Below are 26,568 nucleotides of genomic sequence, written 5' to 3' on the forward strand. Positions count from 1 at the left end.
AAAACGTTCTATCTCTAACAGACCTATTCAGATCCTGCAAACTGGAGGACGTGGCTTCTTTTATAGAGTCAAGCCCACCTCGTTTTAGGTCTTCCTCTTTTCCTGCTGCCTTCCACTTTTCCTAGCATTATTGACTTTCCAGAGAATCTTGTCTTCTCATGACGTGACCAAAGTACGATAGCTTTAGTCTTGTCATTAAATGGAAAGTTATTTACCAAGTGATGTTTACCTGTATAACATGAAAAAGTCTCACCTCTCCAATCCCGCATGCAGCAGGGCACTTTTCCCTCCAGATTTTTGGCAACTCCTGGATAGACGCAACTGTGGGATGCAGCCGCAGAATAAGGGAATCGTGCAGCAGGGGGCGCCCTAGCCCAGGCCACAGGCGTGCCGCTTTCACGAAGTTTCAGCGGGATCAAAAGAGAGCGCGACCCATCGCCGCGGCGGAGTGGGTGGGGACAGGCCGGGCGAGCGCGATCTTCTTCCTGTTGGCTTCGTTTCCTCCGCCGGGGAGGAGCCGGCCGCACTTGCTCCTGGCGGCAGCGCAGGTAATGCCTCGTTGCATGGCCAACAGTTCGGGACTGGCTGCGCGTGCCGGGAGATGAAAGCGGAAGAGGAGCCGGTGGCTGCCCCGCTGCCCAGGCTGCTCTCCGCCCTCTTCTATGGAGCCTGTTCATTCTTGATCGTCCTGGTGAACAAGACGGTGCTGACTGCTTACAGGTGAGACCAAGAGCAGCGGCGCCCGCCTCTTGGACGCTGCCCTCGCCCGAGCAGATCGTGGCAGTGCCGTCTGGCAACTTCTGTGTGCCCCTCGTCTTAGCAGATGTTCTGCGGCCATGTAGCCCTTGCTGCCCCTTGGTCGCGCTCGCCCTTCCCATCCCGCCGCCCCCACCCGCGCGCTCCCCGATCCCTTAGCGCGCCGTGGCTTTTCCTTCCTCATCTCACGTTTGCATTTGCCAGCAGGCTTCAGTGATTCTCTGCTGTCAGGGCGGCGTTTCGAAATAAATGCTGCTTTGGGACAAGGTTCATTTCCAGAGCTCTTCAGGACAAAGTTCGCAGGGTGACAAGCCAAAAGGGAGAGTAGAGAGACAGGGTTTTATTTATTCATTACCTGACTTGCTCTCCAGTGAGATCCCATCATCCCCCTCTCCTTCATTTATCTGCACAACAACCCCGTGAGGTGGTTTAGTCTGAGTGTGTGTGACTGCCCCAAGGTAATCTAGGCAAACGTCCATGACAGAGTGGGACTTAAACCGAGATCACCTAGAGCTTTATCCAACAGTAACTACAACACCACACTAGCTCTTGGTGGCTTGCACCTCAGGGGTGAATATAGCCTAGGGTTGCCAGCCTCCAGGTGGTAGATGGAGATCTCCCGGAATTACAACTGCTCTCCAGGCAACAGAGGCAATTTCCCCTGGAGAAAATGGCTGCTCTGAAGGGTGCACTTTATAGCATTATATCCCACTGAGGCTCCTCCCCTCCCCAAACCCTGCCCTCTCTAGGCTCCACCCCCCAAATCTCCAGGAATTTCTCAACCCTGACCTGGCAACCCTAGCAGGGTATAATGCCATGGAGTTTATCCTTCAGAGCAGCCGTTTTCTCCAGGGGAACTGGTGTCTGTGGCCTGGAGATCAGTTGTAATTCCGGGGGAATGCCAGCTACCACCTGGAGGCTGGCAACCCTAGCTCTATAACATCACATCCCTGCTAAGCTCTCCCACTCCCCAAAGACCATCTTCCCCAGGCTGTGCCCTCAAATCTCCAGGAAGTTAGCAACCTAGAGCTGACAACCCTAATATAGCCTGAAGCTTTCATGGATCAAGGAAATTAGGACTGTTTTTAAAATATTGACATATTAACAAACACAAGATGTTATTTACCTTGCAGGCCTAACTATATTTACTTGGAAGCCAGTCTCGTGTTTTTCTCCCATGAGACTTGCTTCCAGGTAAGTGAATGAATCCTGAATTCCTAAATGCCACATTTTAGCCCCTCTCCTGCTGTTGGTGGGTGTTCTGATAAAGAGGCAGTTCTAAATGTGTAGCATTTTGTAGAAAAAGAACTGGAGGAACTCATTAGCATAACTAATTAGCATAACTCATTAGTATATGCCATGACCCTTGACAACACCAGAAGTGTGTCATTAGCATAACTGATTTGCATATGCCACACCCCCTGACATCACCTATCCTGGCTGTTTTGGACCCAATCCTGGCCATTCAGGGCCTAAATTGGGCCCAAATGGCAAAAAGGGGCTGAAAATGGCTGAAAAGGGGCCCAAAATGGTCAGGATCGGGCTGCTGCTGAGTGGGAGAGTGATCCACCAGAGGCCCGATCTGGGCCATTTTGGTGCCAGGGAACCAAAGTGGAAGCATTTTAACTGGGGGTTTGTTTTTCCCCATAGAGAGCCATGGAGAGTATAGAGGGATGGGGGCATAACATGGCCCCCCAAAGCCCAATCTTTCTGAACCTTGGGGGGTTGTTAGAGGAGAGTTAGGAGAAGGTCTCCACCAAGTTTGGCTTGATTCAGTGAGAAAATGCCTCCCCAGGCTCCTGGAAAGCCGAGAGAAGGTTTTCTCATTGAAAACAATGGCCGAATCAAGCTGAAAAGCCGAATCTATTACCGAAATGAGAGTACCAAAATGGTTAAAACTGAATCAGGTTTACCGAATCAGGCAGGCCTTGCACACCCCTAGTCACAACCGGGAATCTAGAACAGAAGACTTCAGGCAGAAATGCTAGTTATGTTTCTAATCTGGAAGCAAAGGTATCCATGTATTTGAAACAAAATGATGATCAGGGAAAACAGAATTCAGAGATATGGACTGCAGAATTGGAGTTGTTGGTACAGGGCAGCAGTTCCAGGGCTGGGCTCACATTTAGCTATATGAACCTGTTGCTGGACCGTGGAATTATGGACTTGCCACCTCTGTGCATTTTTTGTAATAGGCTCATGGGTATGGCAAGAGGACCCAGGAGCAGTTGCAAGGTGGATGAATGAGGAAGGTAGGCAAAATATGGATTGGCAAAATGGGACAGGGTCAGGCAAAGAAGTTACAAGTAGTCGAATTCCCAGGTTTAGTTTTTTAAAGCTGAAGTTTTCCCTTAGTGGGGGCTAGAGCCAGATAGGAACATCAGCTGCTATTCAGGACACTGAGAGTAATGGAAGCTCTAATGAGGAATTCCACAGGACACAGCTAAGAAAGATCAGTTGGGGAAGAGTTTGATGAAGAGATCAACTGCTGTTTAGCATTGATAGTGTTAGGCAATTTAGGCCATTAATTTGGCTTTTCTGTTGGACTACGGATTTGTGGAAACTTTGTTCACTGAGGTGGTATCACAGAAGATGTTTGGCACATCACAATTCCTAAGGTACGTGATGAAAGCAATGTAAGCTAAACTTACATTGAGATGGGAAATAGAAGCTTCAGAAGGCAGAGAGTATGGCGTTACAGCTCCATTGAAATTCCCTACCCTTCCCAAATTTTGCCCTCCCCAGGCATTACCGCCAAATTTCCAGGAATTTCCCAAGCTGGAGTTGGCAACCCTAAGGAGGAAGAAAATTAAACCTTATTGAAGTAATAGACTTTCTTACCTACCAAAAAGTGTATAGGGATTTTCATTCATATGAATTTCCAATAATTCGTACTGTCTACATGTTGCTCGTCTTTCTTTCTATTGACATGAAAATACTGTACTGAAAAATCAGATATTTTCATATTTTTACTGTACCTGTTAGCAGTCATACTCCGTCTCCTCATTGAAAGGACAGCTTATGAATATGAAATATCATAAGCCCCTTCCTCATGTGCCTTAAGCACAAAACACTGCCTGGCCAGGCAGAACAGATGCCAACCCTAGCTGGAGTTGGAAAATTACCAGAAGGGTGAGCCAGATTGCCTAACTACCCCTCCATGTCCTGGAGAAGCACTTAAGTAAAATAAAGAAGTCTTCCAGGATTCCTGCTTGATCTCATCAACATCCTTCTGTACCTTCCTCACGCACCTTTCCTAATCTGTTCAGGGGCCTGATTAGCCCTTCCCATCTGACTATAGCAGGCTCATCAAGCAACTTTAGTCCCTCCCAGCTATGTACAATCAAGCCTTTCCCACTTTATTGTTTCACCTCTGGACAAGCCATCAAGCTATTGTTTGAGGGGGGGAGACGTAATTCTGCCCCAGGATACGTTTTTGCTCTATGCTAGGCTGCCCCCAGCCATATGCTATGTGTGTGTCCTTGGATCCTATGCACATCGTCAAACACGTGTGTGCTGTCTTCTTCCTACTGCAAAGTGCTGGTCAGTCAAGGTGCTGTCTTTATGGACATCCTTTCTCTTTTGGACTGGTAAATATCACCCTATCCTGAATCTCTCTCCTTTTTCCTCCCTGATTTTCTAGTTAGCCCTGTGTGTATGCTGTGTGCAATTTTTTGTGTGTTTGCCTTTGCTGCTCCTTTAATAAAAAACATTCCTGTTGAACACCCTCCTCCTTCATTCAGAGAGTTCTGTAAGGTAACAATCCTGGGATATATGGATGGCGATCCCATTTATTTATTTTATTTTTATTTTCTTTGGATTTCTATTCCGCCCTCCCCACAAAGGGCTCAGGGCAGATTACAACATATTAAAACACATTAAAAATTTATTTATAGTTAAAACCATACATAGATTGTTAAAAATATAATATATTCACATATAAAATATACAGTCAGAAGGCAATCAATAGCAGCAGAGACAACTTGACAAAAATGTACCCTCTCTTGCAGCATCTCCTTGAATGCTAATTCCCCCCAACTCACAAGGAGACCCCTCCCATTAGGGTAGCATGTGTACTGGCTGGAAACTAATAAAATCCTGGGGAGGGAACTCTATATTGACTTGCACTATCCTTTTTCAACATTAACATAAGAAGAAGAGCCTAATAGCACATCTAGTCTGGCATCTTGTTTCCCAGTGGCCAGTCCCGTTGCCCCACAATATCCACAAGCGGGGGCGTGGAGGCGAAAGCCTCTCTCTGGTGTTGCCCCCAGCAACTAGCTCCAAACATGGCTAATAATGAAATGTTCTCCCTGAATTTGTCCAATCTTCTCTCAAAGCTGTTTGAGGTAATGGTTCTCTCCACATTCTGTGGTGGTTGATTTTGGAAATTTTATATATGTAATGTTTACTAGTGCACTTTTATTCTGCCCTTCCTCTTAGGTGCTTAGGGCAGCATGCAGAGTTCTCTTTATAACAACCCTGTGAGGTAGTTTAGGCTGAAAGAAGGTGAGTGACCATGTAACTCACCCAGAAAGTTTCATGGATGTCCCAGTCTAGCCTAATCTCATTAGCAATCAGAAGCTAAGCAGGATCAGCCCTGGTAAGTACTTTGATGGGAGACCCTCAAAGATATCTGAGGCCACTATGCAGAGGCAGGCAATGGAAAACCAAGTTTGTCTCTTGCCTTGAAAACCCTATGGGGGTCACCATAAGTCAGCTGTGACTTGCTGGCATTTTACATACTCACAAGGTTCAGGGCAAACAGAACTGTAAACCTGAATCTCCCAGTCTTAGGCCAGCATACTAACCACTATACAACACTAACTTATGAACAAGTCATGGCTTATGAACACATATATTCTTACTTTCTAGTGCGGGAACAAGTTTTTGACATTTTGTATAACTTTAGGTTGATACATTTTGTTTTGTGTTTTACCACATTCACCTTTGAATAACTCTCTGAAATTTCAAGTGGTTAATGTACATTATGTTGTTTGAAAATGATTTTTAACATACTTTTTTCTTTATAGATTCCCATCTCCATTGTTTCTGGGAGTTGGACAGGTATGTTCAAAAATAAAAGGTACTACATATAGGTGAATTTGTTCAATGGATCAGTTTGCAAAACCAAGTTTAGCTATTGTTAATGAATTGGAGCTTCTGTTTTGCATGAATGAATTTTACTTACCCTTTTGAGAAATCACTGTGGATATTAACCAAATACCATGCACTTATTTCTGCAGATATGCTATTTGCAGAGGTCTAAAAGGTTGAATAGTTTGAAGGGAGTAAGACATATTGAACAATTGTTTCCCCTTGCTAAGTGCTAGTACAGTGTTCAAGGTGGGCCTTGGTCATCAAAACAAATTGAAATCAAACCGAGGCAAGACGGAAGTGATGTTGATTGGAAAAGCAGAGATGTTGAAAGACATTGTGCTTCTGTCCTTTGATGGGGTTCAATTGACCCTGGTTGAGTTAAGATCCTTGGCCTAGTGCTGCTGCTAGAGGAGTAAGTACACTAGTGGCCAAAATTGTGGAAACCTTTTTGGAAAAGTGTATTTTTGAGGTTTGATGGCTCATAACACCACTTTTTTTGGGAGTAATACCATAACATTATATATCAAGGGAAAGATAATTTAACCAAGAATGTAATGCAATAACTTTTATGAAGGAATTTTTTTTTAGAACCAGTAGTTATAAAGAAGAAAATTGAAACACATAGAAAAAATGAGTTATACAACAATTCTTTTTTTTAATTTAATAATAAATTTATTCAACATTAACTTAAAACATAACCATACAAGACCCATTCCACATTAACTTAAAACAACCGTACAAAACTCAAAATATGACAATTCCTAAGGAGTTCCATACATTTAGAAATTCAGTAGTTCTTGACAATGAATGTTAGAAGAAACAATTTCTTTTTCCTGCAAAAATTGCACAATAGGAAACCATATTGCTTGGAAATTTTTTCTATAGGCTTCCAAATTCTGAATGCCTGTAGAGCAATCCACTTTACCCAATATAAAATGGTTCCAGGTGGAATCATACCAATTTTGTAGTGAGGGCCCTTTCTTATTTCTCTATTTCTTGGCAATCTCTATCCTAGCAATTGCTAACAACGTTGTTATTGTAACCAGCTTGTTTTTATCTACTTGTTTTAACAAATCTATTTCTAGAAAAATATTTTCTGGGTTTCTTGGAATCTGAAAAAATGAGTTATACAACAATTCTCACCATGTCAGTTAGTACTTAGTTGGGTAACCTTTTGCTTTAATTACAGCCTTACAACGCCTTCCCATGGAGTGAACCAAGTTTTTTAGTTCTGCAGCTGTTATAATGTGAAACCACGATTGAGTTATTGCTGGGTTGCTTCTCACTAACCAGTTTCTTTAGTCGGCTCCATAGATTTTCGATGGGGTTAAGGTATGACCTATTCCCAGGCCATTCCAACAGTGGAATATGATTATCTTGAAACCACTTTTTGCACACAGCAGCAAGATGACATGGAGCCGAATCTTGTTGAAATATAAATGCTTCATTATCTTGGAGAAGATCACATGTGGGAGGCTTCAGTTTGGGCTCAAGTATTTTATTTATGTATTTTGGGGCATTTATATTGCCATTTATCACGCAAATTCTGCCCACACCTTTTGATGTCATACAACCCCATATCATAACACTAACTGGGTGTTTTACTGTAGGTGTAATGCAATCAGAATGCAAATCTTCTCCGATTCTTCTTTTCACGTATTTTATGCCATCACTACCAAACGGAGATTTTGGTCTCATCACTCCAAATAACACTGTCCCATTGTTCCGCTGTCCAGTTAACATGGGTTTTAGCCCAGTTTAATCTTTTCAGCCTTTGTTTGAGAGATAACAATGGTTTTTTTCTTGGAATTCTAGCATTAAGACCAAATTCCTCCAGTCTGCGCCGAACATTCCTTGCACTCAACTTCACATTGAATTGCGCCATTTTGTTCTGTATGATTTTCTTCTGTCACCTAGGCTCAGTCTCTCAATTCTTCTATCATCCCTTGCTTGTGTGCACCTTTTCCTGCCTTTACCAGTCTGGTTTTGTAGTGACTGAGTTGCCTTATACCTCTTCAAAAATTTAGAAATGCCACCTTTGGTTAAGTTTCCACCATTTTTTCTTCTAATTTCTTCATAACTGTAGCCTTGTTCACTTAATAGTACTATTTTACATCGCTTTCTGGGTGACCAGTCAACTCTTTGTGCCATTTCTTTTATTGTATTACATTTTACAAGCTCACTAAATGAAAGAACACAAAACCAACCAACTTTATAGCAATCACATAACACACTGACAAATGACCTCCTCTCAGCTCCAATACATGACATCAATAGCTGAATCCTACTGTGACCTGATTGGCTCATTGCCAAAACAAGATGACACCTGATTGGCTCTCTAAAGACTCATGCTCATTGGCTACATTCAAATGAAGGAAAGCTACTTCATAGCAACCTAAGCAAGTTGTACTTCCTTTTCCTGGTTATTTGGCTATAACATTTGATAGAATATAGATAAATGAACAAATCTTGTTGCAATACATTCTTGATTAAATTATCTTTCCATTGATATATAATTTTATGGTATTACTCCCCCCAAAAGTGGTGTTATGAGCCATCAAACCTCAAAAATGCACTTTTTTCCAAAAGGTTTCCACAATTTTGGCACTAGTGTAAATGTAGCTGTGAAAAAGACATTCTTACAACTCAGACTAGCCTAGAAGATGGCCCCCTACTTTGTCACAGTCACTCTGGCCACCTGAATTCACGGCACAGTAACATCGAAACTGGACTTCTCTAATGCACTCTACATAGGTCCCCCCTCAAAGTCACCTTGGACAAACTCCAGCTGATGCAGAATGCTGTAGCTCATTTATTCTCAGGCGCTAGATAGAGCATGCATATCACTCCCATTCTGTAGTCACTTCATTGGCTTCCCATCAGTTACTGGGCTCAATTCAAGGTCATGACTATCACATTCATAGCCTTCACCCCTTCATGGCCTTCACCCCTCATATCTGTGCAACCATCTCTCCCCCAATGTTCCACTACAGCAGCTTCTCTAATCTGGACAGAGCCTTCTGCAGATACTGCCCTGCAGCTGGGCAAAATGAACAGCTGCCTGCATACATGCTTTTTCTGAGATAGCCCCCACCTTGTGGAATGGCCTGACTTAGGAGGTCAGGAAAGCTCCCACTGTCCTGGCTTTCCACAAACGATGCAAAACAGAATTATTCAGGAGGGCTTTCTACCCAGATTATAGGACTGTGTCATAAAAAATAGCACAGAGGGATGCCTTGACAGGGACAGGGACTATACGGTACTCTGTTGGGCACTCTGTGCTGTATTGTCTCCTTATGTAGACATGTGCCTACTAGGAGGTTCCCATGTTGCTAAACATGCTTTGTTTCAGAAAGATTTAATTTCTGTGCTTGACTTTAAGCTTCTTTTTCAAATTTTCTGCTCCCATATGCTATTATGTCTTCTTTCACAGAATGTGTTAACTGTTTTTCATTATTGTACTTTGCTCAATGGATATCCTAACTGTAGATTGTGTTTTACCACATTCACTTTTGAAGAACTTTTTGGAATTTCAAGTATTTTCACTTGCACTGTGTAATCCACCTTGGATCTCAGTGAGAATGGCAGACTATTAATAACGATGATGATACAGATGCTGACGATGATAATAATAATAAGTCACTGCTTTAGTGACCGTTTTGTTCCAGGAGAGCAACGCCAGCCATCACTGGTAAAATCTGCAAACTGGGCTGAAAATGAAAGTATTAAAAGTAGTTATATAAGAGTCCAGTAGCACCTTTAAGACTAACCAACTTTATTGTAGCATAAGCTTTCGAGAGCCCCAGCTCTCTTCATCAGATATAAAAGGAGTTATTGCAGCACAGCAATACAGTTCTTTGGCAAGATAATAGAGTGAGTGGTCTGTGACTCACCCCAGCTGTGTATTTCAAATAGTATTTTGCTGTTGCTGCATGCATGATTATATTTTCTTTTTTTTAGATGATGACTACTATTCTGATCTTGTATGTGTCAAAATTAAATAAAATAATTCACTTCCCTGATTTTGACAAAAATATACCTAAGAAGGTAAGAGATGCACTGATCTTAATTTGAGGGCCTTCGGTGGAATTCCCAAGATGTTATCAGTTCTAAAAATCAGCAATGGTCCTACTGGTTGGGGCAGGGTGTGTGTGACACTTTCCCCTCCCTGTGCCATTTTCCCAATTCAAAACTCCTCTACCTACCTGGCTGCTTCATGTCCTAGTATAGAAAAAAAGCCAGGCATAGTACCTGTCTTCCCCCTCCCCCTCATTTGCTCTGGCAGGGTATATGTATGTGGGTAGATTGCGCTGCTAGTCAGCTCCTGGGAAGATGCACACTTCCTATCTGACATACAGAGCTAGTTTTGTGCCATGTAAACTTGTCTTTCAGAGACAAGCATCTAGTATGTACAAGAAAAGACGGAATCTTAATTGCCATCCTAGCCCATGTTGACCACTTTTGTATACATTGCCATTGGGGTCTTCATGTTAAGCTTAGCCAGGGTCAAGTGTCTGACATTCCAAGTGGTTTTGTGTTTTTTTTTCTCCTTTATCATGGGTATGATCTTTAATTGTTGCAATAGCAGTGTACCTTTATTGAAGCAACAGGAGTTGCAGCAGTTTATCTTGGCTACGGCAAAGTACACAAAGTATAATCATTGACAAAGTTTACTTTCACAATTATGTTTTCTTTAGTTACTGGAGTGTAGCTGGTTGTATGAAAATGTTGTTGGAGTGTATTGTTTTCACAGTAGTATGTAACTGACAGGTGGTCTCATTTTTTTGCAGCTGTTTCCACTTCCTCTGATTTATGTGGGAAATCACATAAGTGGATTGTCAAGCACAAGCAAGCTAAGGTACAATAAAAACTGGATTATTACTGAGCAGTTTGGTTTTGATTTACTTTTTGTCTGTAAAAAGTCTGAGGCTAAAGTTTGGGTATATCGAAGCTATGCTGTTTATTTCTCTATATGTGCATTTGGAGAAGAGGTATATTGCCATGTAAGTAAACTGTGTGGAGAGTCTTGGTGTTTAAAAGCAGTTCACAAATTAGTTGTTGCAGGAGGGATTTATACATCTTGTGCTTAGAGAAGCATGATAAAACTAGTCATTCTGTTTAAACTCTTGGCTTAGATCTGGACTTCTTTGCCGTTTTCTCCTTCCTTCTCTAGCCTCTGTTGCCCTAAAAGCCAAACCTGATGATTGAGGGAACCCTTGAGAACAGTATGGAATGTAATACATGAACTTAAAAGTGCGGAATTCTTCCTCCCTTGAGCAAAAATTACATAGGGAGGGGAGTGCTCTCTGCTTGCTTTACTCCTTTCCAGAAAAAAGTACTACTTTTCTGTGCAGCTTCCTCATATTGCTCCCCACTGTTTTTAAGGGCTGCCTCTTGACTTTCAGTAATGACTTGCGGGGAGGGGGAATGAAAGGGGCTGGTGACTGACAAGAAAAGCAGCAAAGATACCTTCTGCAAGCCCTTTTTTGCTCTGGTGAAAGTAGTTTGGGTCCAATCCATTATATTTTGTATTTTGATACTTTCTGTCTTTTGATGAGTGCCGATCTGGGTTTGTTTCATATATGCTGCTACTTGAAATGCAGAAATGTAGCAAACATGTTCTGTGTAATGTACACATTGGTGTACATAAAATCCAGCTGATTTGGTACACAGAATGGCAACCTGAGGAGGCTATGATGTTTGCCATGTACATGCTGGGGTTTCCTGCAACAAATGGGTATAATATGAACTGACAAGCAAACCTTAAACACCCATATTCATTTTGTTTGTTTATGTTATTTATAGTCTGCCTTTCTCACTGGAACTCAAAGCAGAATGTGTCTGCTTTAGAAGGGTGCAACTCAATAGGGACCCTGAGGTATTCAGACATGAGCGTTTGATGATACTCATTCAGCAAACAGTTTCTATGTAAAGGGTGGAACTACTGTCACACAAGTGGCTTGCCAAATGCAGTTCCACCTGTGTGGTTGTGTTATAATAGCCACATACGTGGGCCACTGAGTGTATGAATTAGGTATTCATGTACTAACAATGAGATGATGCCAGTTCATGAAGATGATGTTGGTTTATGACTCAGTGTTTAGGGGAAGAAAAGACTACCTGAAGATAATGGGGTTGGATTCAGACTAAATTTTCCTTTAACAGACTAGAACTTTTCTGCCTTCCCCCTCACTACAGCCTGCCGTCTCTATGAAATGCTGCTCATGGGGAACGGGAACCCTGGGGAATAACATGAGGGGGATATGCAGTGGCTCAATGGAAATTGCCAATTTAGTTTGAATCCAATTCAATTTCAGTTTCAGACAGGATTTCTTTTGCAAGGGAGCGATGGAAAATAGAAATATTTCAAAAATATTAGGGGAAAAAGAATTTGTTTTATATGTATATGTAAGTCTGTATTCTCAAATTCAGCCTTGAAAGAAATCACATTTTAAAAAAAAAAAAAAAAAGAAATACTCTTACTTTTACCTTTGAGTCTCCAAAAGTGTGCAGATTTTTAAAAAACTGAATTTGAATGAAGTTAGGAAAATGTGTTAGCTTGAGATGTTAGATGGGACGACTTTTCCTGTACACAGTTTAAAAGTTCTGAGGATTTTGTATTACAGAATACAAGTGGATTTTTTATTTTTAAAAAAATCTCATTTCCAGCAATACTGTTGTCTAATCAGACTTTGGTGTCAGTCTGACATTTGACTATGAGAGAGGCTGAGAATTTGTTCAGGCTGATTCTTAATGCTAGTCTAATGATTTCATCTTCAACTTAACAAAAATAGATAAAAACTCATAAAAATTTGTAACTGACACAACCTAGATTCTTTTTTTTTAAAAAAACCCAGCCTGCCAATGTTTACAGTCCTTAGGAAGTTTACCATTCCACTTACATTACTGCTGGAAGTCATTATACTTGGGTAAGTATTTGACACTCATTTTTTAAATACCTCTGAAGCCTAACTGATCAAATAATGTTTTTATGGTATTGGGTCAGAATGCTTAGATGGGTGACTCTTTCTGTTAATAGAATTTGAAGTAAATATTTGCAAGGAAAAAATACATCAGCTGGTTCTGTCTGTGAAAACAAGAAACTTGGAGCCAAATAATTGGTTGATTAGTTGTACTGAAAATATTTTTGGTCCCTTACCATTGCTAGGTCAGAGTGCTACAGCCCCAACTGGCAGAATTTGCTATTTTAAAAAATTCTTAGAGATATAGTTAGAATCTACATCTAATCACTTGCTTTAACAGTCCACTTTTCTGTCACAACATCTAGATTTTAGCCCAGCTACATTTTCTCAATAGATCTGTGTTTCCACCTCCCATTGCTCTTTCAGCTTCATGACTTTGAGCATCCTGCCATCTATGTCCTGCTTCTTTTAACTATACTATCCTGGCCAGCTTCCCTTGTGTTCCTGTCTCTCACACTTCTGTATGCAGTCCCTTCTGGCTGTAAATGGTTCTGTGACAAGTAGGGTTGCCATGTCCAGGTTGGGAAATTCCTGGAGATTTTGTGGGTGGAGCCAGGAGAGGGTGGGGTTTGGGGAGGGGCCTCTGTGGAGTTCACCCGTCAGAGCAGCCATTTTCTCCAGGGGAACTGAGGCTAGCAACCCTAGTGACAAGCCCTTTCTTCCGAGGGAATCCACACAGCTTCTTATAATTTTGGGGAAGTAGGTTTATTCTGAAATATAAACCTTCCCCTCAGTTACTAAATATACTTACGGTAGTGTAAAGTGGGCTCAATGGAAATTGCCAATTTAGTTTGAATCCAATTCAATTTCAGTTTCAGGCAGGATTTCTTTTGCAAGGGAGAGATGGAAAATAGAAATATTTCAAAAACATTAGGGAAAAAAGTTTGTTTTATATGTATATGTATGTCTGTATTCTCAAATTCAGCCTTGAAAGAAATCACATTTTTTTTTAAAAAAGAAATACTCTTACTTTTACCTTTGAGTCTCCAAAAGTGTGTAGATTTTTAAAAAACTGAATTTGAATGAAGTTAGGAAAATGTGTTAGCTTGAGATGTTAGATGGGGCGACTTTTTCTGTACACAGTTTAAAAGTTCTGAGGATTTTGTATTACAGAATACAAGTGGTTTTTTTATTTTAAAAAAATCCCCTCAGTTACTAAATATACTTATGGTAGTGAGTGTAAAGGCTTTGGGTTCGCTGTTGTGGGGTAAGTTTTGTGGTAAGTAATGAGAACTCAGAGATCACTGAAGCAGTTTTATAAAAATTAACAAAGAAGATTTATTTACGTAGAGGCTGTTTTTAAAGAACAGATCAGCAGCCCAGATCTCCCAGCATTCAAAGGAGAAACCTGGCTGAGGCACATACATTTAAGCTAGTTATGGTTTCAGGTTGTGGTTTAAATTCCTTTTAATGCTTGTGGTTATAAGTAGGCTTTTACTGCCTAACCACCAGATTGGAACACATGCACAGGGTTCCACCCAGACCAGCCTGCCCTTTCCCAAGAGGCAGACTAAAGGGTACAAGGGCTACTCATCACCAGAAGCAGTCCTCACAATTCTGTCCTCTCCCAGAGGTAAAGCTACACCACTCTGTCACAATGCCAGGCAGAGCTATGCACAAAACTGTCTGCTCTCTAGCTGAGGCAGCCCTGGACTGCTGCTGCGTTTCCCTCCAACATTCCAGCCACCCTCTGAAAGGTGATTGGATGCTGAAGCAGCACTCCCATAGGCTCAGGGATGAAACAGTCGGGCGGCTGTTCTGCCTTTCAGGGACAGCCTCCTGTCTGTCACAGGTTCCTTCAGATTTCCCTCTTGCTTCAATATCCTGTCTTCTCTGTCATTCCACCTCTGATTTCTCAGATTTCAGCATATCTACAATAATATCTCTTTCTCAAAGGCCTGAGCAGGATATCAGGCACAAATCTAGCAACTTTTCCTTCCCTCCCTGAAGATAGATTGCAGACATTCTTTGCTTCCCCGGTAATTTGAATGACCAGCTCAGTCATTCCACATTCACTATTGCAAGCACAATGTAGTAGATATATAGCTTCTCTTAAGATCAAAAAGCAGAATGGGTTTCCCTTTACTGTGAAGCATCAGTTGCACAACGAGACCTTATTAAAACATTTTACCTTTCCCCACACATAGTCATAAGGTAGCTTACAAATACAAGTGTGAGCCACACCACCCAGCATATTAATACTGATCGGGGTTACAATACGATGTATGCATGCTAAAGAGAAAGTGTAATTTAAATCAATGGGAGTTATTTCCAGGTAAAGATGTATAGGATTGGACTATGGTTGGGATGGGCTCATTTATAAAGGCCAACCTTTTCTTCCATAATGCAAGCTTCTCTAATGGGGGAGAAAATGTAATTTAAACTCTAAATCAGTACTGTGCATCATGGGAAAAAATCTGCTGTAGGACTGGGCTATTCCCTGCTCATAGTTTTGAAATCAATGGAACAGCTCTTGAGGAATGATAGCTCCACATGACTGTCAGAGTTTATGTACCCATAGCAAATCTGTGGAAGAAATCAAAATGTTGAGGGGGCTTTGATTAGTTTAACATGTACAAATAAAGCAGAACAGAAGATTCCAAAACCTTTAGGTTGAAAAGTGTATCATCTTGTTCACCTGCTATAATTAGTACAGTGAAATAAACTAAGTATTATGATTCATTTTGGGGTGTTACAAACATCATTATATGACAGGTGTAATGCTAGTTCAGATTGTTGACTCTTAATTCCTCAATAACCTCTTCATGGACTCAGTGATATTGTTTGTCTTTATAGGAAGCGCTATTCATTGAGCATTGTGCTCAGCGTATTTGCAATCATCCTTGGGGCTTTTATAGCAGCTGGGTAAGACTTGAAACCATTGACTTTTGCTCTTTAAGCATGCATAAGGATGCTTTGCCAGAGACGGTTGCAGTTATTCACCTGGGAAATGTATATTGCAAAATACTTTTATTCCGCAGTCCTCAAACCATGTCTGTTAGGTAATTGATGAAGGGGAAGACATTGGATTCTGCACAGACTGTCCCAGATTTTGTAACTAGAAGGGCAGGTGCAATTTGATTAATTAAATTGGTCCTTGGAATAAATGTAAATTAAAAGCATGTGCATGAATTTACTTTGTTTTGTCTGCAAAATTGTATGTTAGTATTGGAGTTCTTTTATTCCAGACTTCTTCCCCTTGACTAGGGAAGAAGCTGGGATTCCCTGAATGTTGGGTCAGTTTTGACTCAATCTGGTGCACAGTTAACCATGTTTAGGTCCCATTGAAATAAAGCATGCTTAACTTTGTTCTGAAATGCTAATGATCAACACTCATTGAGACAGAGGAGTTAGCTGTGTTAGTCTGAAGTTGCAAAATAGTAAAAAGTCCAGTAGCACGTTTAAGACTAACCAACTTTATTGAGGCATAAGATTTCAAGAACCACAGCTCTCTTTGTCAGATGCAATGCATTCACATAGGGTTATTTAGGTACACTCGCCTCCCGTTTAGCATGTCCTCTGCTCCTGGAATTTTTCAAAGGGCCATGGAGGGAGTCTTACAGGGGATCTCCAATGTCTTGGTTTATTTAGATGATATTCTGATCTCTGGGGTAGATCAGGAAGCCAATTTAGATACGCTGCACAAGGCTCAGAAAAATGGGACTTAAACTACATAGAAGTGTTCTTTTATGGTCTCCTTGGTAGAGATGGGCACGAACCACAAAAAAAACCAAACCATGAGGTTCGTGGTTTGTGGGTTATCAGGAACCAGGAACTGGCATGAACTGGGGCTAGTTTACGAACCAGTTTGTGGTTTGTACGGTTTAAATGCCCCTTTCCGGCCTCTTAGCAGCAGCAGGAAAAGGGGCATTTGACAGTTTAAAGGGCCCTTTCCTGCCTTGCAAGCAGCAGGTCCCTTTAAACTATCAGGTGGCAGGGGGGATCCCCCCTCGCCAACATTGAGGGACGGTGGGGATGTCCCAGATGTAGCAGAAGAAGGGGACAATCCCACCACAGGGGATTGTCAACAATCACCAGCAGTCGCAGAAGAGCCTCACACATCAGGAGTGACTGAGGATCAGCCACCCTCAGGTGATAATCAGATGTGCCGGATTCTCAAGCTTATAGTACTGTCCTTCTCCCCCTACTGAAAATAATCTGCAGTAACCAAACTCCACCCCACTGGGAATGTCATAACAACAACTCCCACGCTTAGCAGGACCTCTCCCCACCCAGAGCCATCCTGTGCAGCAGGCAGACAAGCGGACCAACTGCCCAGGAGCCCTCTGGCTGGATCTTGGGAGCTCAAGGCAGCCCGAGGGGGAAGGGGACACTTAAGGATGACATCAACTGGCAGTGCCAGCACTCAGAAGCCCAGTAACATCCAGAGTCACCAAGCTGGCCAGCTGGAGAAACTGCCCTCAGTTTCAACAGAGGATTATCATGTGACTGAGGAGTGCTTTTTGAAGCATACAAATAAATTTCCCTTAGGTCCTTGAGATTTATTAGGCAAGTTTTTTTTTAAAAAATCCAAGCTCGTGGAGCATTAACATCAATTAAAAACTAGCTTTGGATGCATCAGGCTTGCTACTGTACTGCACTTCATGTACAGGCAAAATGGCAAATTAAAAAAAGATGAAAATATCCTCTTATGCTTATGATGGCTGTTTCTTGCACATTAGCTGTGTGGTGGGAATGTTACAAGTGGGGGTTTTTATCACCAAAAAAATTTGAGCATAATTAAGTGGAAAACATTGTCTCAAATGTAAAAGTGGTTATCCTAGGAGAGAAAAGGATCGTCCAGAGTAACAGACGGTCATGTCACAATTTGCAGAATAACCTCTGCTTTGTAATTTCAGTGGAACTTGTTCAGGGATACCACAAGGTCCACTGAATTTAAGGGTGATTCAGCTACAGTACTTGTTAGATTGTGTTACCCAGCCATTTCCTGTCTGTCTCCTTTTCCTTAGTTTGATCTTAGTTTTGGCTGTACGGAACATTGAATTAATTATTGAAGAAGTTGCCAGGAATGAATCAGAGCAAACCCTGAGTAAAAAGTCTAGCAGAACAGGGTTTTTTTAAACTGCTCTAAACTCTAGAGGATTTGTTATTTTGTGTTGTTAAGTGTATAATACTTAAATGATCGGTGGAGCTATATGGAATACGTCACCGTGCAAAGAACAACCCGGCTGTTGGTATCTTTAAAATGCTTTCATTTCTACATATTCTCTCTTCTAGATCTGACCTGGCTTTCAGTTTGGAAGGCTACACTTCTGTGTTACTGAATGATATGTTCACAGCTGTAAATGGAGTTTATACGAAGCAAAAAATTGATCCCAAGGTAACTTCATAGTGTTTTCATTTGTCCTCCTGTTCTGTTCTCATTTTAACATGCTAACTTTTTTGCTCCATGACTTTATTAATAAAAAATGAACATATTTACAGCAGCCTAGAAGCCAGCTATACATTTATAGATTCCAAGTTCTTGGGTAACCACGTGCCCAGGATTTTTTAAGCCTTGGCATACATATTTAACGTCCTGTGGGAACTGTCTATTTCTTAAGAAGCTGAAACATCTAAAGGTAGCCCATTTAGGGTGTGGTTGGCTGGATCAGGATATAAACTGTGATTACAAGCTTTTTCACTGTTTGGAACTATGTTACGACCTTGCAAACAGCTTGAATTTTATACACCTGTGTATACACATGCAGCTGCCTTATATTGAGTCAGACCATTGGTCTGCCAAGGTCTGTATTGTCTGTTTTAACTGGCAGCCACTCTCTGTGGCCTCAGGCAGAGGGCTTCAACTACTGCCTGATCCTTTTACTGGAGATGCCAGGGACTGAACCTCGGACAAAGCAGATGTTCTACCACTGAACCATTACCCCTCCCATAAAGTGTGTCTTACAGAAATGTGTCATTGAAACTGTAGGTAGACAGAGTAATGTAGTACATTTATTTGCTGTGTTTCCTATTTAGGCTGCCATTTGGAAATAAATTTCAGATTTCAGTAGAAAATCTCCAGATAGATTAATGTTCTTACATTAGCTTGCCAAGTAAACAGGTGTATCTGTTTTATACAGGAGCTGGGAAAATATGGAGTCATATTTTATAATGCCTGTTTTATGGTAATTCCTACAGTTCTCATAAGTTTTTTCACTGGAGACTTCCAGCAGGTAAGTGGCATGTACAAAACACAGGATGGGATCCTGCATTCATTATTTCCATGGAACATAATCTCCCGAGTGTGGTTTCCAATTATCATTAGTAGCCTAGAAACTCCTTCAAAAATGCATTGAGACAAATTACTGTTGTGGATCAACATTAAATCTGACTACATAAATCAACTGTGGGGATAGTGAATGCATGTTAGTTGTTGCCTGACCAGGTGCCCTGTGATCACTGGCTCCCCACTTGGGGATGATCATATAGGGGGTTTTAATTTGTAGTCATGCTGCAGACTGCTCCCTTGGGCTCATTCACCATTGTTAGGGCCACACCCGTATAATGTTCTACTACGTTGCCGTTGATTTCATGGAGATTGTATAAAAATGCTCAAGGCTGATGACTTCTTCCTTTTGAGATTAAAAGCAATCTCTTAATTCTAAATAATCATTTGTAACCAGTATCTCAATTTACATTCTTTTTAATCTGTTTAAAAAGTAAGCTTGACTGGGATCCAGATTCCTCCGAATAGAGCCAGTTTGATGTAATGGTTAAGAGTGGCAGGGCTCTAATCTGGAGAGCCAGGTTTGATTTCCCTCTCCTCCACTTGAAGCCAGCTGGGTGACCTTGGGTCAGTCACAGCTTCTCAGAGCTCTCTCAGCCCTACCCACCTCTCAGGTGATTGTCGTGAAGATAATAATAACACACTTTGTAAAGTGCTCTGAATGGGCATTAAGTTGTCCTGAAGGACGGTATATAAATCAAATGTTATTCTAGAGCAGAATTCACAGTATTGTATTTTGCCCTCTCTCCTTCATGCTGATCCACTGAGGCCCCAGGGAATTCTATTTCTAGGAGCCAGGGAGCCCTCACAAACCATGTGGCAGGCAAAGGGTAGGGTCTGCAGTGGGAAGTGGCACCCCCCCCCCCCCCCCGTTAGTAGAAACTTTCTTCCACTAGTAAAAGTGCCATTAGATTGGTGAAAGAGAACCATTTGATCCAGCTCCTTGTTTTTAATTAGCAAAGATTTGGGGCCATTCTGTGCCATGATCAAGCTGGATAAAAACACTTGAAAATAACACAATATATAAAATTTATCATAAAATCTCACAAATCTCACAAAATTAAAGGGCTATTGAAAGTCATTGTTGGCTTATTCTGACCAAGTAATTCTAAATAGAAAAGTGTTATAGCACACCTGAAAGATATTTGAGGGGCTTGGAGTGTGAACTTGCATGGAATCTTTTATCAAAAGTCATCTTGTAAACCAAATGAATGCTGAGTAAATACACTATAAGTATATACAGATGTTTAAAGATCATATTCGTACAACTGACTCTTAGAATATCATCAGTAAAATAGAACTGCAATGTCTTTATTCTTTCTCTAGGTCACTGATTTCAGTCAGTGGACCAACATTTTATTCATTGGTCAATTTCTGCTTTCCTGTATATTGGGGTAAGGCAGCTTTGCAAGTAAGCAAGAAGTGGCTGGTGCGGTTTTGCATCTCTCAAAACTGCTGTTGGCCTACATATAGCCAGCAGTCTGAGATAACAGCAAATAGTCACAACAAATGAAGAAAGAAAACAATGTACTCATTGTCCAGTTCTTGTACAATGTCTTGGGTCCTATTTTGGAATTATCCTTTAGCAGTGAGCAAAGACAATTTCCACAAGTTACTCATTTCTCTTCTGGAATGTGCCTCCAGTTCTCCCCCCACCCCCATGAAAGGTTAATAAAGATACCAAGTAACATCCTTAATTTTCTCTCCGGTTTTGTGTATTGAAAGATTCTAATGTAATCCTAAACAGAGTGCCACCATTCTAAGGGTACAGCTAGATGATATGGCACCCCTGGGGGAACTGCAGACATTTTACCTCAGGAGTTCTCCAGATTAATGACATTCAGGCCTGATCCTGCTTCAGACTATGGCATGAAATAGAGACTCCTTTTCCTTCCCCTCCTGCCTCCCAGGGGGTTGGGCTCTTGAAAAATGGCATGGGGGACACAAGAACTCCTCCCCTCATCCCAAACAAGACAGGACCGCATGACATTTTTAAATTGGGAGAATTCCTGCAGTACAGTGAGCTTAAAAGAGTATAACTTTTCTTAGGATTGCTTTGTAAATCATGTGGCAGTTTCTTCTCATGATGCTTTACATGATTATGTGGAAATTGCTGTGGCATCAAAGTCTGTACGAACATACTATCTTTTGTATAAGTTATTCAGGCCTTTAGATGAATTTCTTCTTGGATTACATGGAGGCAGACATTCCCCCCCCCCCCCAAAAACATTGAGTATACATAGCTCTGTCCAAGATGGACATTGACTATTACCATGTAAATATCAATGTGCAGTCACAGTACTAGCAGTTTTAGTGGGAAGAATCGGGGTGGGGGGGTGGGGGGATGGAATACGTGCATAAGATCTGGTTGTAAGATACAATTATTCGCTTTAGGTTTCTTCTGATGTATTCTACGGTTCTCTGTAGCCACTACAATTCTGCCCTTACAACCACAGTGGTTGGTGCTATCAAGGTAAGTGAACTTGGGATGGATTGATGCCGATGAGCATGTCAGAACTAGTTACGGAAACTACGAAGCAATCTTGCATCTGGTTTACCATGTCTGACTTTAAAAAATTTCATTGTCTTGATGGCAATGCATTAGTAGCTGTTAAGGTGAGTTTAATTAGAAGGGCTATGCTAAATGGAAGGGTTTTTGAAGGAAGAGAGTGTGAATTTTCTGTTTATTTGGGGAATTGGATAGTGGTAATGAAAAGGAACTGAACATGTGGTATTGGTGGGTAATATTCGTATTGGATCTTTTGGATAAACTGGAGAGGTGAGCCAAGGCACCTTCTTTCCGTTTTATAACTTAACCCCCTCATAACAGACAGAAAACTTTTCATTTTAGAAAGTTTTGAGTTCGAAAGACTACAAAGAGGTTTATGATGGAACCAGATTTCATTTATCCACTGGGGATGCAGTTCTGTAGCCTAAGGCAAGCATGGTATTATTCACTGATGATTTCTTCAAGAACATTATGACTTATCAATTGGAGGGTAACTTTCACATGTATAAAAATACACTAAAATGTTACTACCAATAACACTGTATTCATTTAACTCAACTGCATTCTTTTATTTAGCTCATATAATAATGCAAATATGAGCAGATTTTGGAAAGGTGTCTAGGTACAATGTACATTTCATGGAATTAGAATAAATATATTGTTGATTGAAGAATAAATATATTTTCTCTTACTATTCAATAGAAATCTAGCCTTATAGGAAACTTTGAATCTAACTCATAAAGTCTACAGTTATTGGTTGAATATAAATACAGAAGAGTACAGTCTGAAACAGCAAGACATGGTAAAATGGGATAACCTCCATTATCCTGTGACCTATACAGGCCTCAAACCATATTTTTACTAGTTAAATGCATCATAGGCAAATCTATATGGTTTCTTTTAGTGTTTGTAAATTCTTGGGAACCACCTGTAGAAGCACAGCAAGCAATAATAAAAAGCTAACCAGAGGGACGATTTTTTGTTTGCAGAATGTGTCCATCGCTTACATAGGAATGCTGGTTGGTGGAGACTACATCTTTTCTGTGTTGAATTTCATAGGGCTCAATATCTGGTGAGTGGAGTTTTGAATACATGTCACTGTGCCATGGAGGATGTCTGACATAGATATCTGATTTTGATCTGTCTTCTCCTTTAGCTTGGCAGGGGGACTGAGATACTCATTTCTAACAATATGGGGACAGGACAGCCGTAAGCATGCAACAGATGAAGAAAATCTGATATCCAGTACCAAGAGTTAGCAGAAGAAAGTGGTGTGAAAAAGGATGCCAGTTCTGGTGGAAATCAGGCAAGCACACGCAGGAATGCAACAAGAATACCTCACTGCACATTGTGGCCCAGGGCATCCTAGGCTAAACAATGTTTTGGGACAGAATGTTACATCTGAAAATCAGTAGATAACAGATGAGCCTGATTCTTATGTATCAGAATGCAATAGTACAATATTTTTGCACTCTCCTTGAGACAGTTAGCCGGTTAAATGATACCTGTACATAAAATTTGCATTTAGCTAATTCCAGATTTTTGTATTTTACACTGTCATATCATTTACTTTGTCAGAATACTCCTATTCAAATACAGTAGGTTTGCCTTTAGGCTGTCTCACTGGTGACCGTGGAATCTGGAATAAAATGCGATCTTAAACTTTAAAAAAGGATTAGGGGTGTGCAGACAGAATTAGCAAGTTGCTGCTTTTTACATAAGCAATCACACTCTATGGCCTGCTTCTATGTCTCTATTAGAGCTTAACATGTTGTTTGACTTGCAGGCAGCCAGCTGATGCATGGTCTTGTCTCATGGCCTTATGGCTCCATCCACCTCTTATGTGCTGCTCAAAGTGCAGAGAGTACGTATGCGGAAGCATTTTCTCCTGTGTCAGCCCCAGCTCTACTACATTGTCTTAAAATGCACAGCCAGTATGATCCCAGGAATGTCTCCACCAGCCATGTGTGTGCACTGCCTGGTGTACAAAACTAAGCATTGAATGCTCTAAAAGCACATCGTATACTGGAAATGTGTTGTGCCTTAGGTGCCTTGAATCAGGCTTGCACTCACTGTACGGAATAAGGGCTTCTTCTCTTATCAGGGCAGTTGTGTTTCCTTAACTCTCCTTGTGAAGCGACTGCTGTCTGTGGTATCAAAGCCCGCTTCCAGTCATCTTTTCTGAGCTGTCACAGTCAGAATGTTCAGACTTCCACCTTGGGTTTAGTTGAGAGAAAACAATGAATAGTCAAGAGAGCATAAAAAGTTATGGAAGAAAGAGTGCTGTGCAATGGCCCTAAAACCCATCTCCAAGCACTTTCCCTTTTAATTCCACACTGTCTGTGTTGGTGGTGATGATTCGGATGCAGAAGTCCAGAACATTCCTGACAGGTGCTGTGAAATAATGCAGGCACAAAAGGATGCCCTGCAGTATACAAGAAGGAAATGAGTACCGAAAACTCACTGGTTTAATATGATTTTACTTAAACTCTGTATTCTGGTTAAGATTCATTAACATGAGACAGAGCTAAGGTGAGCTACATTCTTCGTGACTCTTCTAGCACAGAGGTACTATCTGGAATTTAGCATGTTCACAGTTGCTGTCAAGGTTGCAAATAGCTCGGTGTTGCCTTGCTTCTGGAAGATGCTTTTGGACATTTACCATCTGCGTGGCAGTAGCTTCTCTTTCACCCACTTTGTAATTTGGACATTCACATCCCACATAGAACAGCAGGATTTGAGTCCAGTGGCACCTTAGAAACCAATAAGATTTTCAGGGTGTAAGCTTTTTCAGAAGGAAGCTCTGACTCTCGAAAGCTTACACTCTGAAAATCTTGTTGGTCTCTAAGGCGCCACTGGACTCAAATCCTCCTGATGCACTTAAAAGTGTTTCCTCAGTTCATCAGAACTCTCATCGGAGGTTTTTTCTGAGCAGGAACATCAGAGGCTACACAACGGGGGGTGGGGATCTTTCCAGCTCACGTGGTCCCCTGGATTTCTGGAACTGGGCCAAGCTATCTTGCTTTTAGGGGTTTGTCTGTTTGCCTAGATGGATGAAGGCCATTAATGCTTGTTCTTGGAAATGGTGATTGCCTCAGTCCTGTGTCTCATCCTGCATTTCTCCAGTAATGTAAAGACACATGATACAACATGGCATTGACCAGCTTTTCCCCATTTTTAGCACTGATTCATTGGCTGCTGCTTGTGGAGGTGAGAGTACAGCACATGTCTTATTGAAGAGACATGGGAGGAGATACGGGGAGGGCAATGGCCCTGCATTTCCTATACCATGTAATTCAGCTAAAATAAAACGGAACAAAAATCATAGTGATGTAGAGAAATGTTCTAATGATGCATGTAAAGCATTAGCTGCACTTTAATTTGGGGGAAAGGAAAAGGCCAGAAAAAGTGCCTTGTTTCTAACAAACAGAGACATGATTTGTGATAGCAATTAATAGCTCCAGTCTTTTTGCAAGGTCTTGATTTTTTAAAAAAGAAAACCTTTTCTTATGGGCTCTTTTGAATGATTTGCTTCTTTTGTTTGAGGAGACTCCCATACACAGACTACCACCAAGACTTTCTGTCCACAGTGCACCCATTGAGTTATGTTTCTGTATCAGCAGATACTGTGTCTGCTAGGTCAGGTTTTGACATGGCAGTAGTTATTTTGTAGCTAAGCCCATAACTAAGTAAGTAATTGTTTTGTTTTGCTGCTGTTTAGAAAAAAATGCTAGTCAAAGTCTGGGTGTAATACAAAAGCTTCCTGTAAAGTATAACATTCTGTGCAATATTTAATACTTTTCAACATTTTATATCCACCAGGGTATATATTCTTTCCTTGATGAAGGAAGATTGCATGTTATATCTACACCATCCTCTTCTGGATGAAATTCAATGGTAGTAAATGATAAAACACTTTCCAGTTGTTATGAACCTAAAACATATATATAATAAAAACTGAGCAAAGGCCCTGTAAGAGATTATAATTATAATAATAACAACATTCGATTTATATACCGCCCTTCAGGACAATTTAATGCCCACTCAGAGCAGTTTACAAAGTATGTCATTATTATCCCCACAACAAAACACCCTGTGAGGTGGGTGGGGCTGAGAGAGCTCCAGAGAACTGTGACTAGCCCAAGGGCACCCAGCTGGCTTCAAGTGGAGGCATGGGGAATCAAACCCGGGTCTCCAGATTAGAGTCCCGTGCTCTTAACCACTACACCAAACTGGCTCTCTGTAGATGTAGGTGCATTCTTAAGCACTGTTACACCCTTCTAAGCCTGTCAACCTTAATGGACTTAAAAGGGCATAACACTGTTTAGGATTCCACTGTTATTCAAGATTGCTATTCAGTGAGTGAAATAATTCCAAATACTACATGTGGAAATTGTGTTCAGTGTACACCAATTTCTTCAAATACTTACCTTTCCTTGCATATGTGTCTAGGCTTTCCATTTCTGGATCTCATAAAGTAGCTCCGTATGACTTCAGTGAGGAGTTGATTAGCACATTTGGAGACACCTTGGAAATGTTTTTCTTATTGTTTCACTCAATCTTGCAAAATTATAAATGTGAATTTCTGAACAATGGTAATTCAACAAAGACAGTGGAATCATTTGCATAATATAAAGGACAACAAGTCTTCAGTAGTTTGGTAAATGCCAACCTGCAAGCAAAATTAAAGATCCCTGGATAATGAAGGCACCTACTTGTCTGTTTTATTTGATCACGTTTATAGTATGCCTTTTGGATTAATAATCCTATTTGTCATTATAATGTTCCCCTTTGGGGCTTATTCATATTATTTTAAATATAAAATAACAATGAAAAGAAAGATCCATCAATGAAGTAAATGGTGGAAAACGAAGAGGAAACAGATTTCACAGAGAAAAAAGAGGGCCTATGGTTTGCCAAGACAAAGTTAAATGCCTGGTGTGTACACAGGTGTTAAAAAGGCAGGAAGAAGCCTATCTGGTGTCCTGGAG

General features: G+C 41.0%; 1 protein-coding gene across 1 annotated transcript; it reads left to right on the forward strand.

The window, feature by feature from the left end:
- The first annotated feature begins 509 nt into the window (after window positions 1-509).
- On the forward strand, window positions 510-26,283 carry SLC35D2 (solute carrier family 35 member D2). Its single transcript, XM_054986217.1, has 12 exons — window positions 510-720; window positions 5,790-5,823; window positions 9,817-9,903; window positions 10,647-10,714; window positions 12,714-12,785; window positions 15,636-15,704; window positions 18,078-18,180; window positions 18,923-19,015; window positions 20,395-20,462; window positions 21,463-21,541; window positions 22,567-22,649; window positions 22,734-26,283. The coding sequence occupies exons 1-12, from the start codon at window positions 602-604 to the stop codon at window positions 22,834-22,836; spliced, it is 978 nt and encodes a 325-aa protein (XP_054842192.1). The 5' UTR covers window positions 510-601; the 3' UTR covers window positions 22,837-26,283.
- The last annotated feature ends 285 nt before the right edge of the window (window positions 26,284-26,568 follow it).

This window comes from Eublepharis macularius, chromosome 8, assembly GCF_028583425.1.
Source record: "Eublepharis macularius isolate TG4126 chromosome 8, MPM_Emac_v1.0, whole genome shotgun sequence".
Taxonomy (NCBI): Eukaryota; Metazoa; Chordata; class Lepidosauria; order Squamata; family Eublepharidae; genus Eublepharis; species Eublepharis macularius.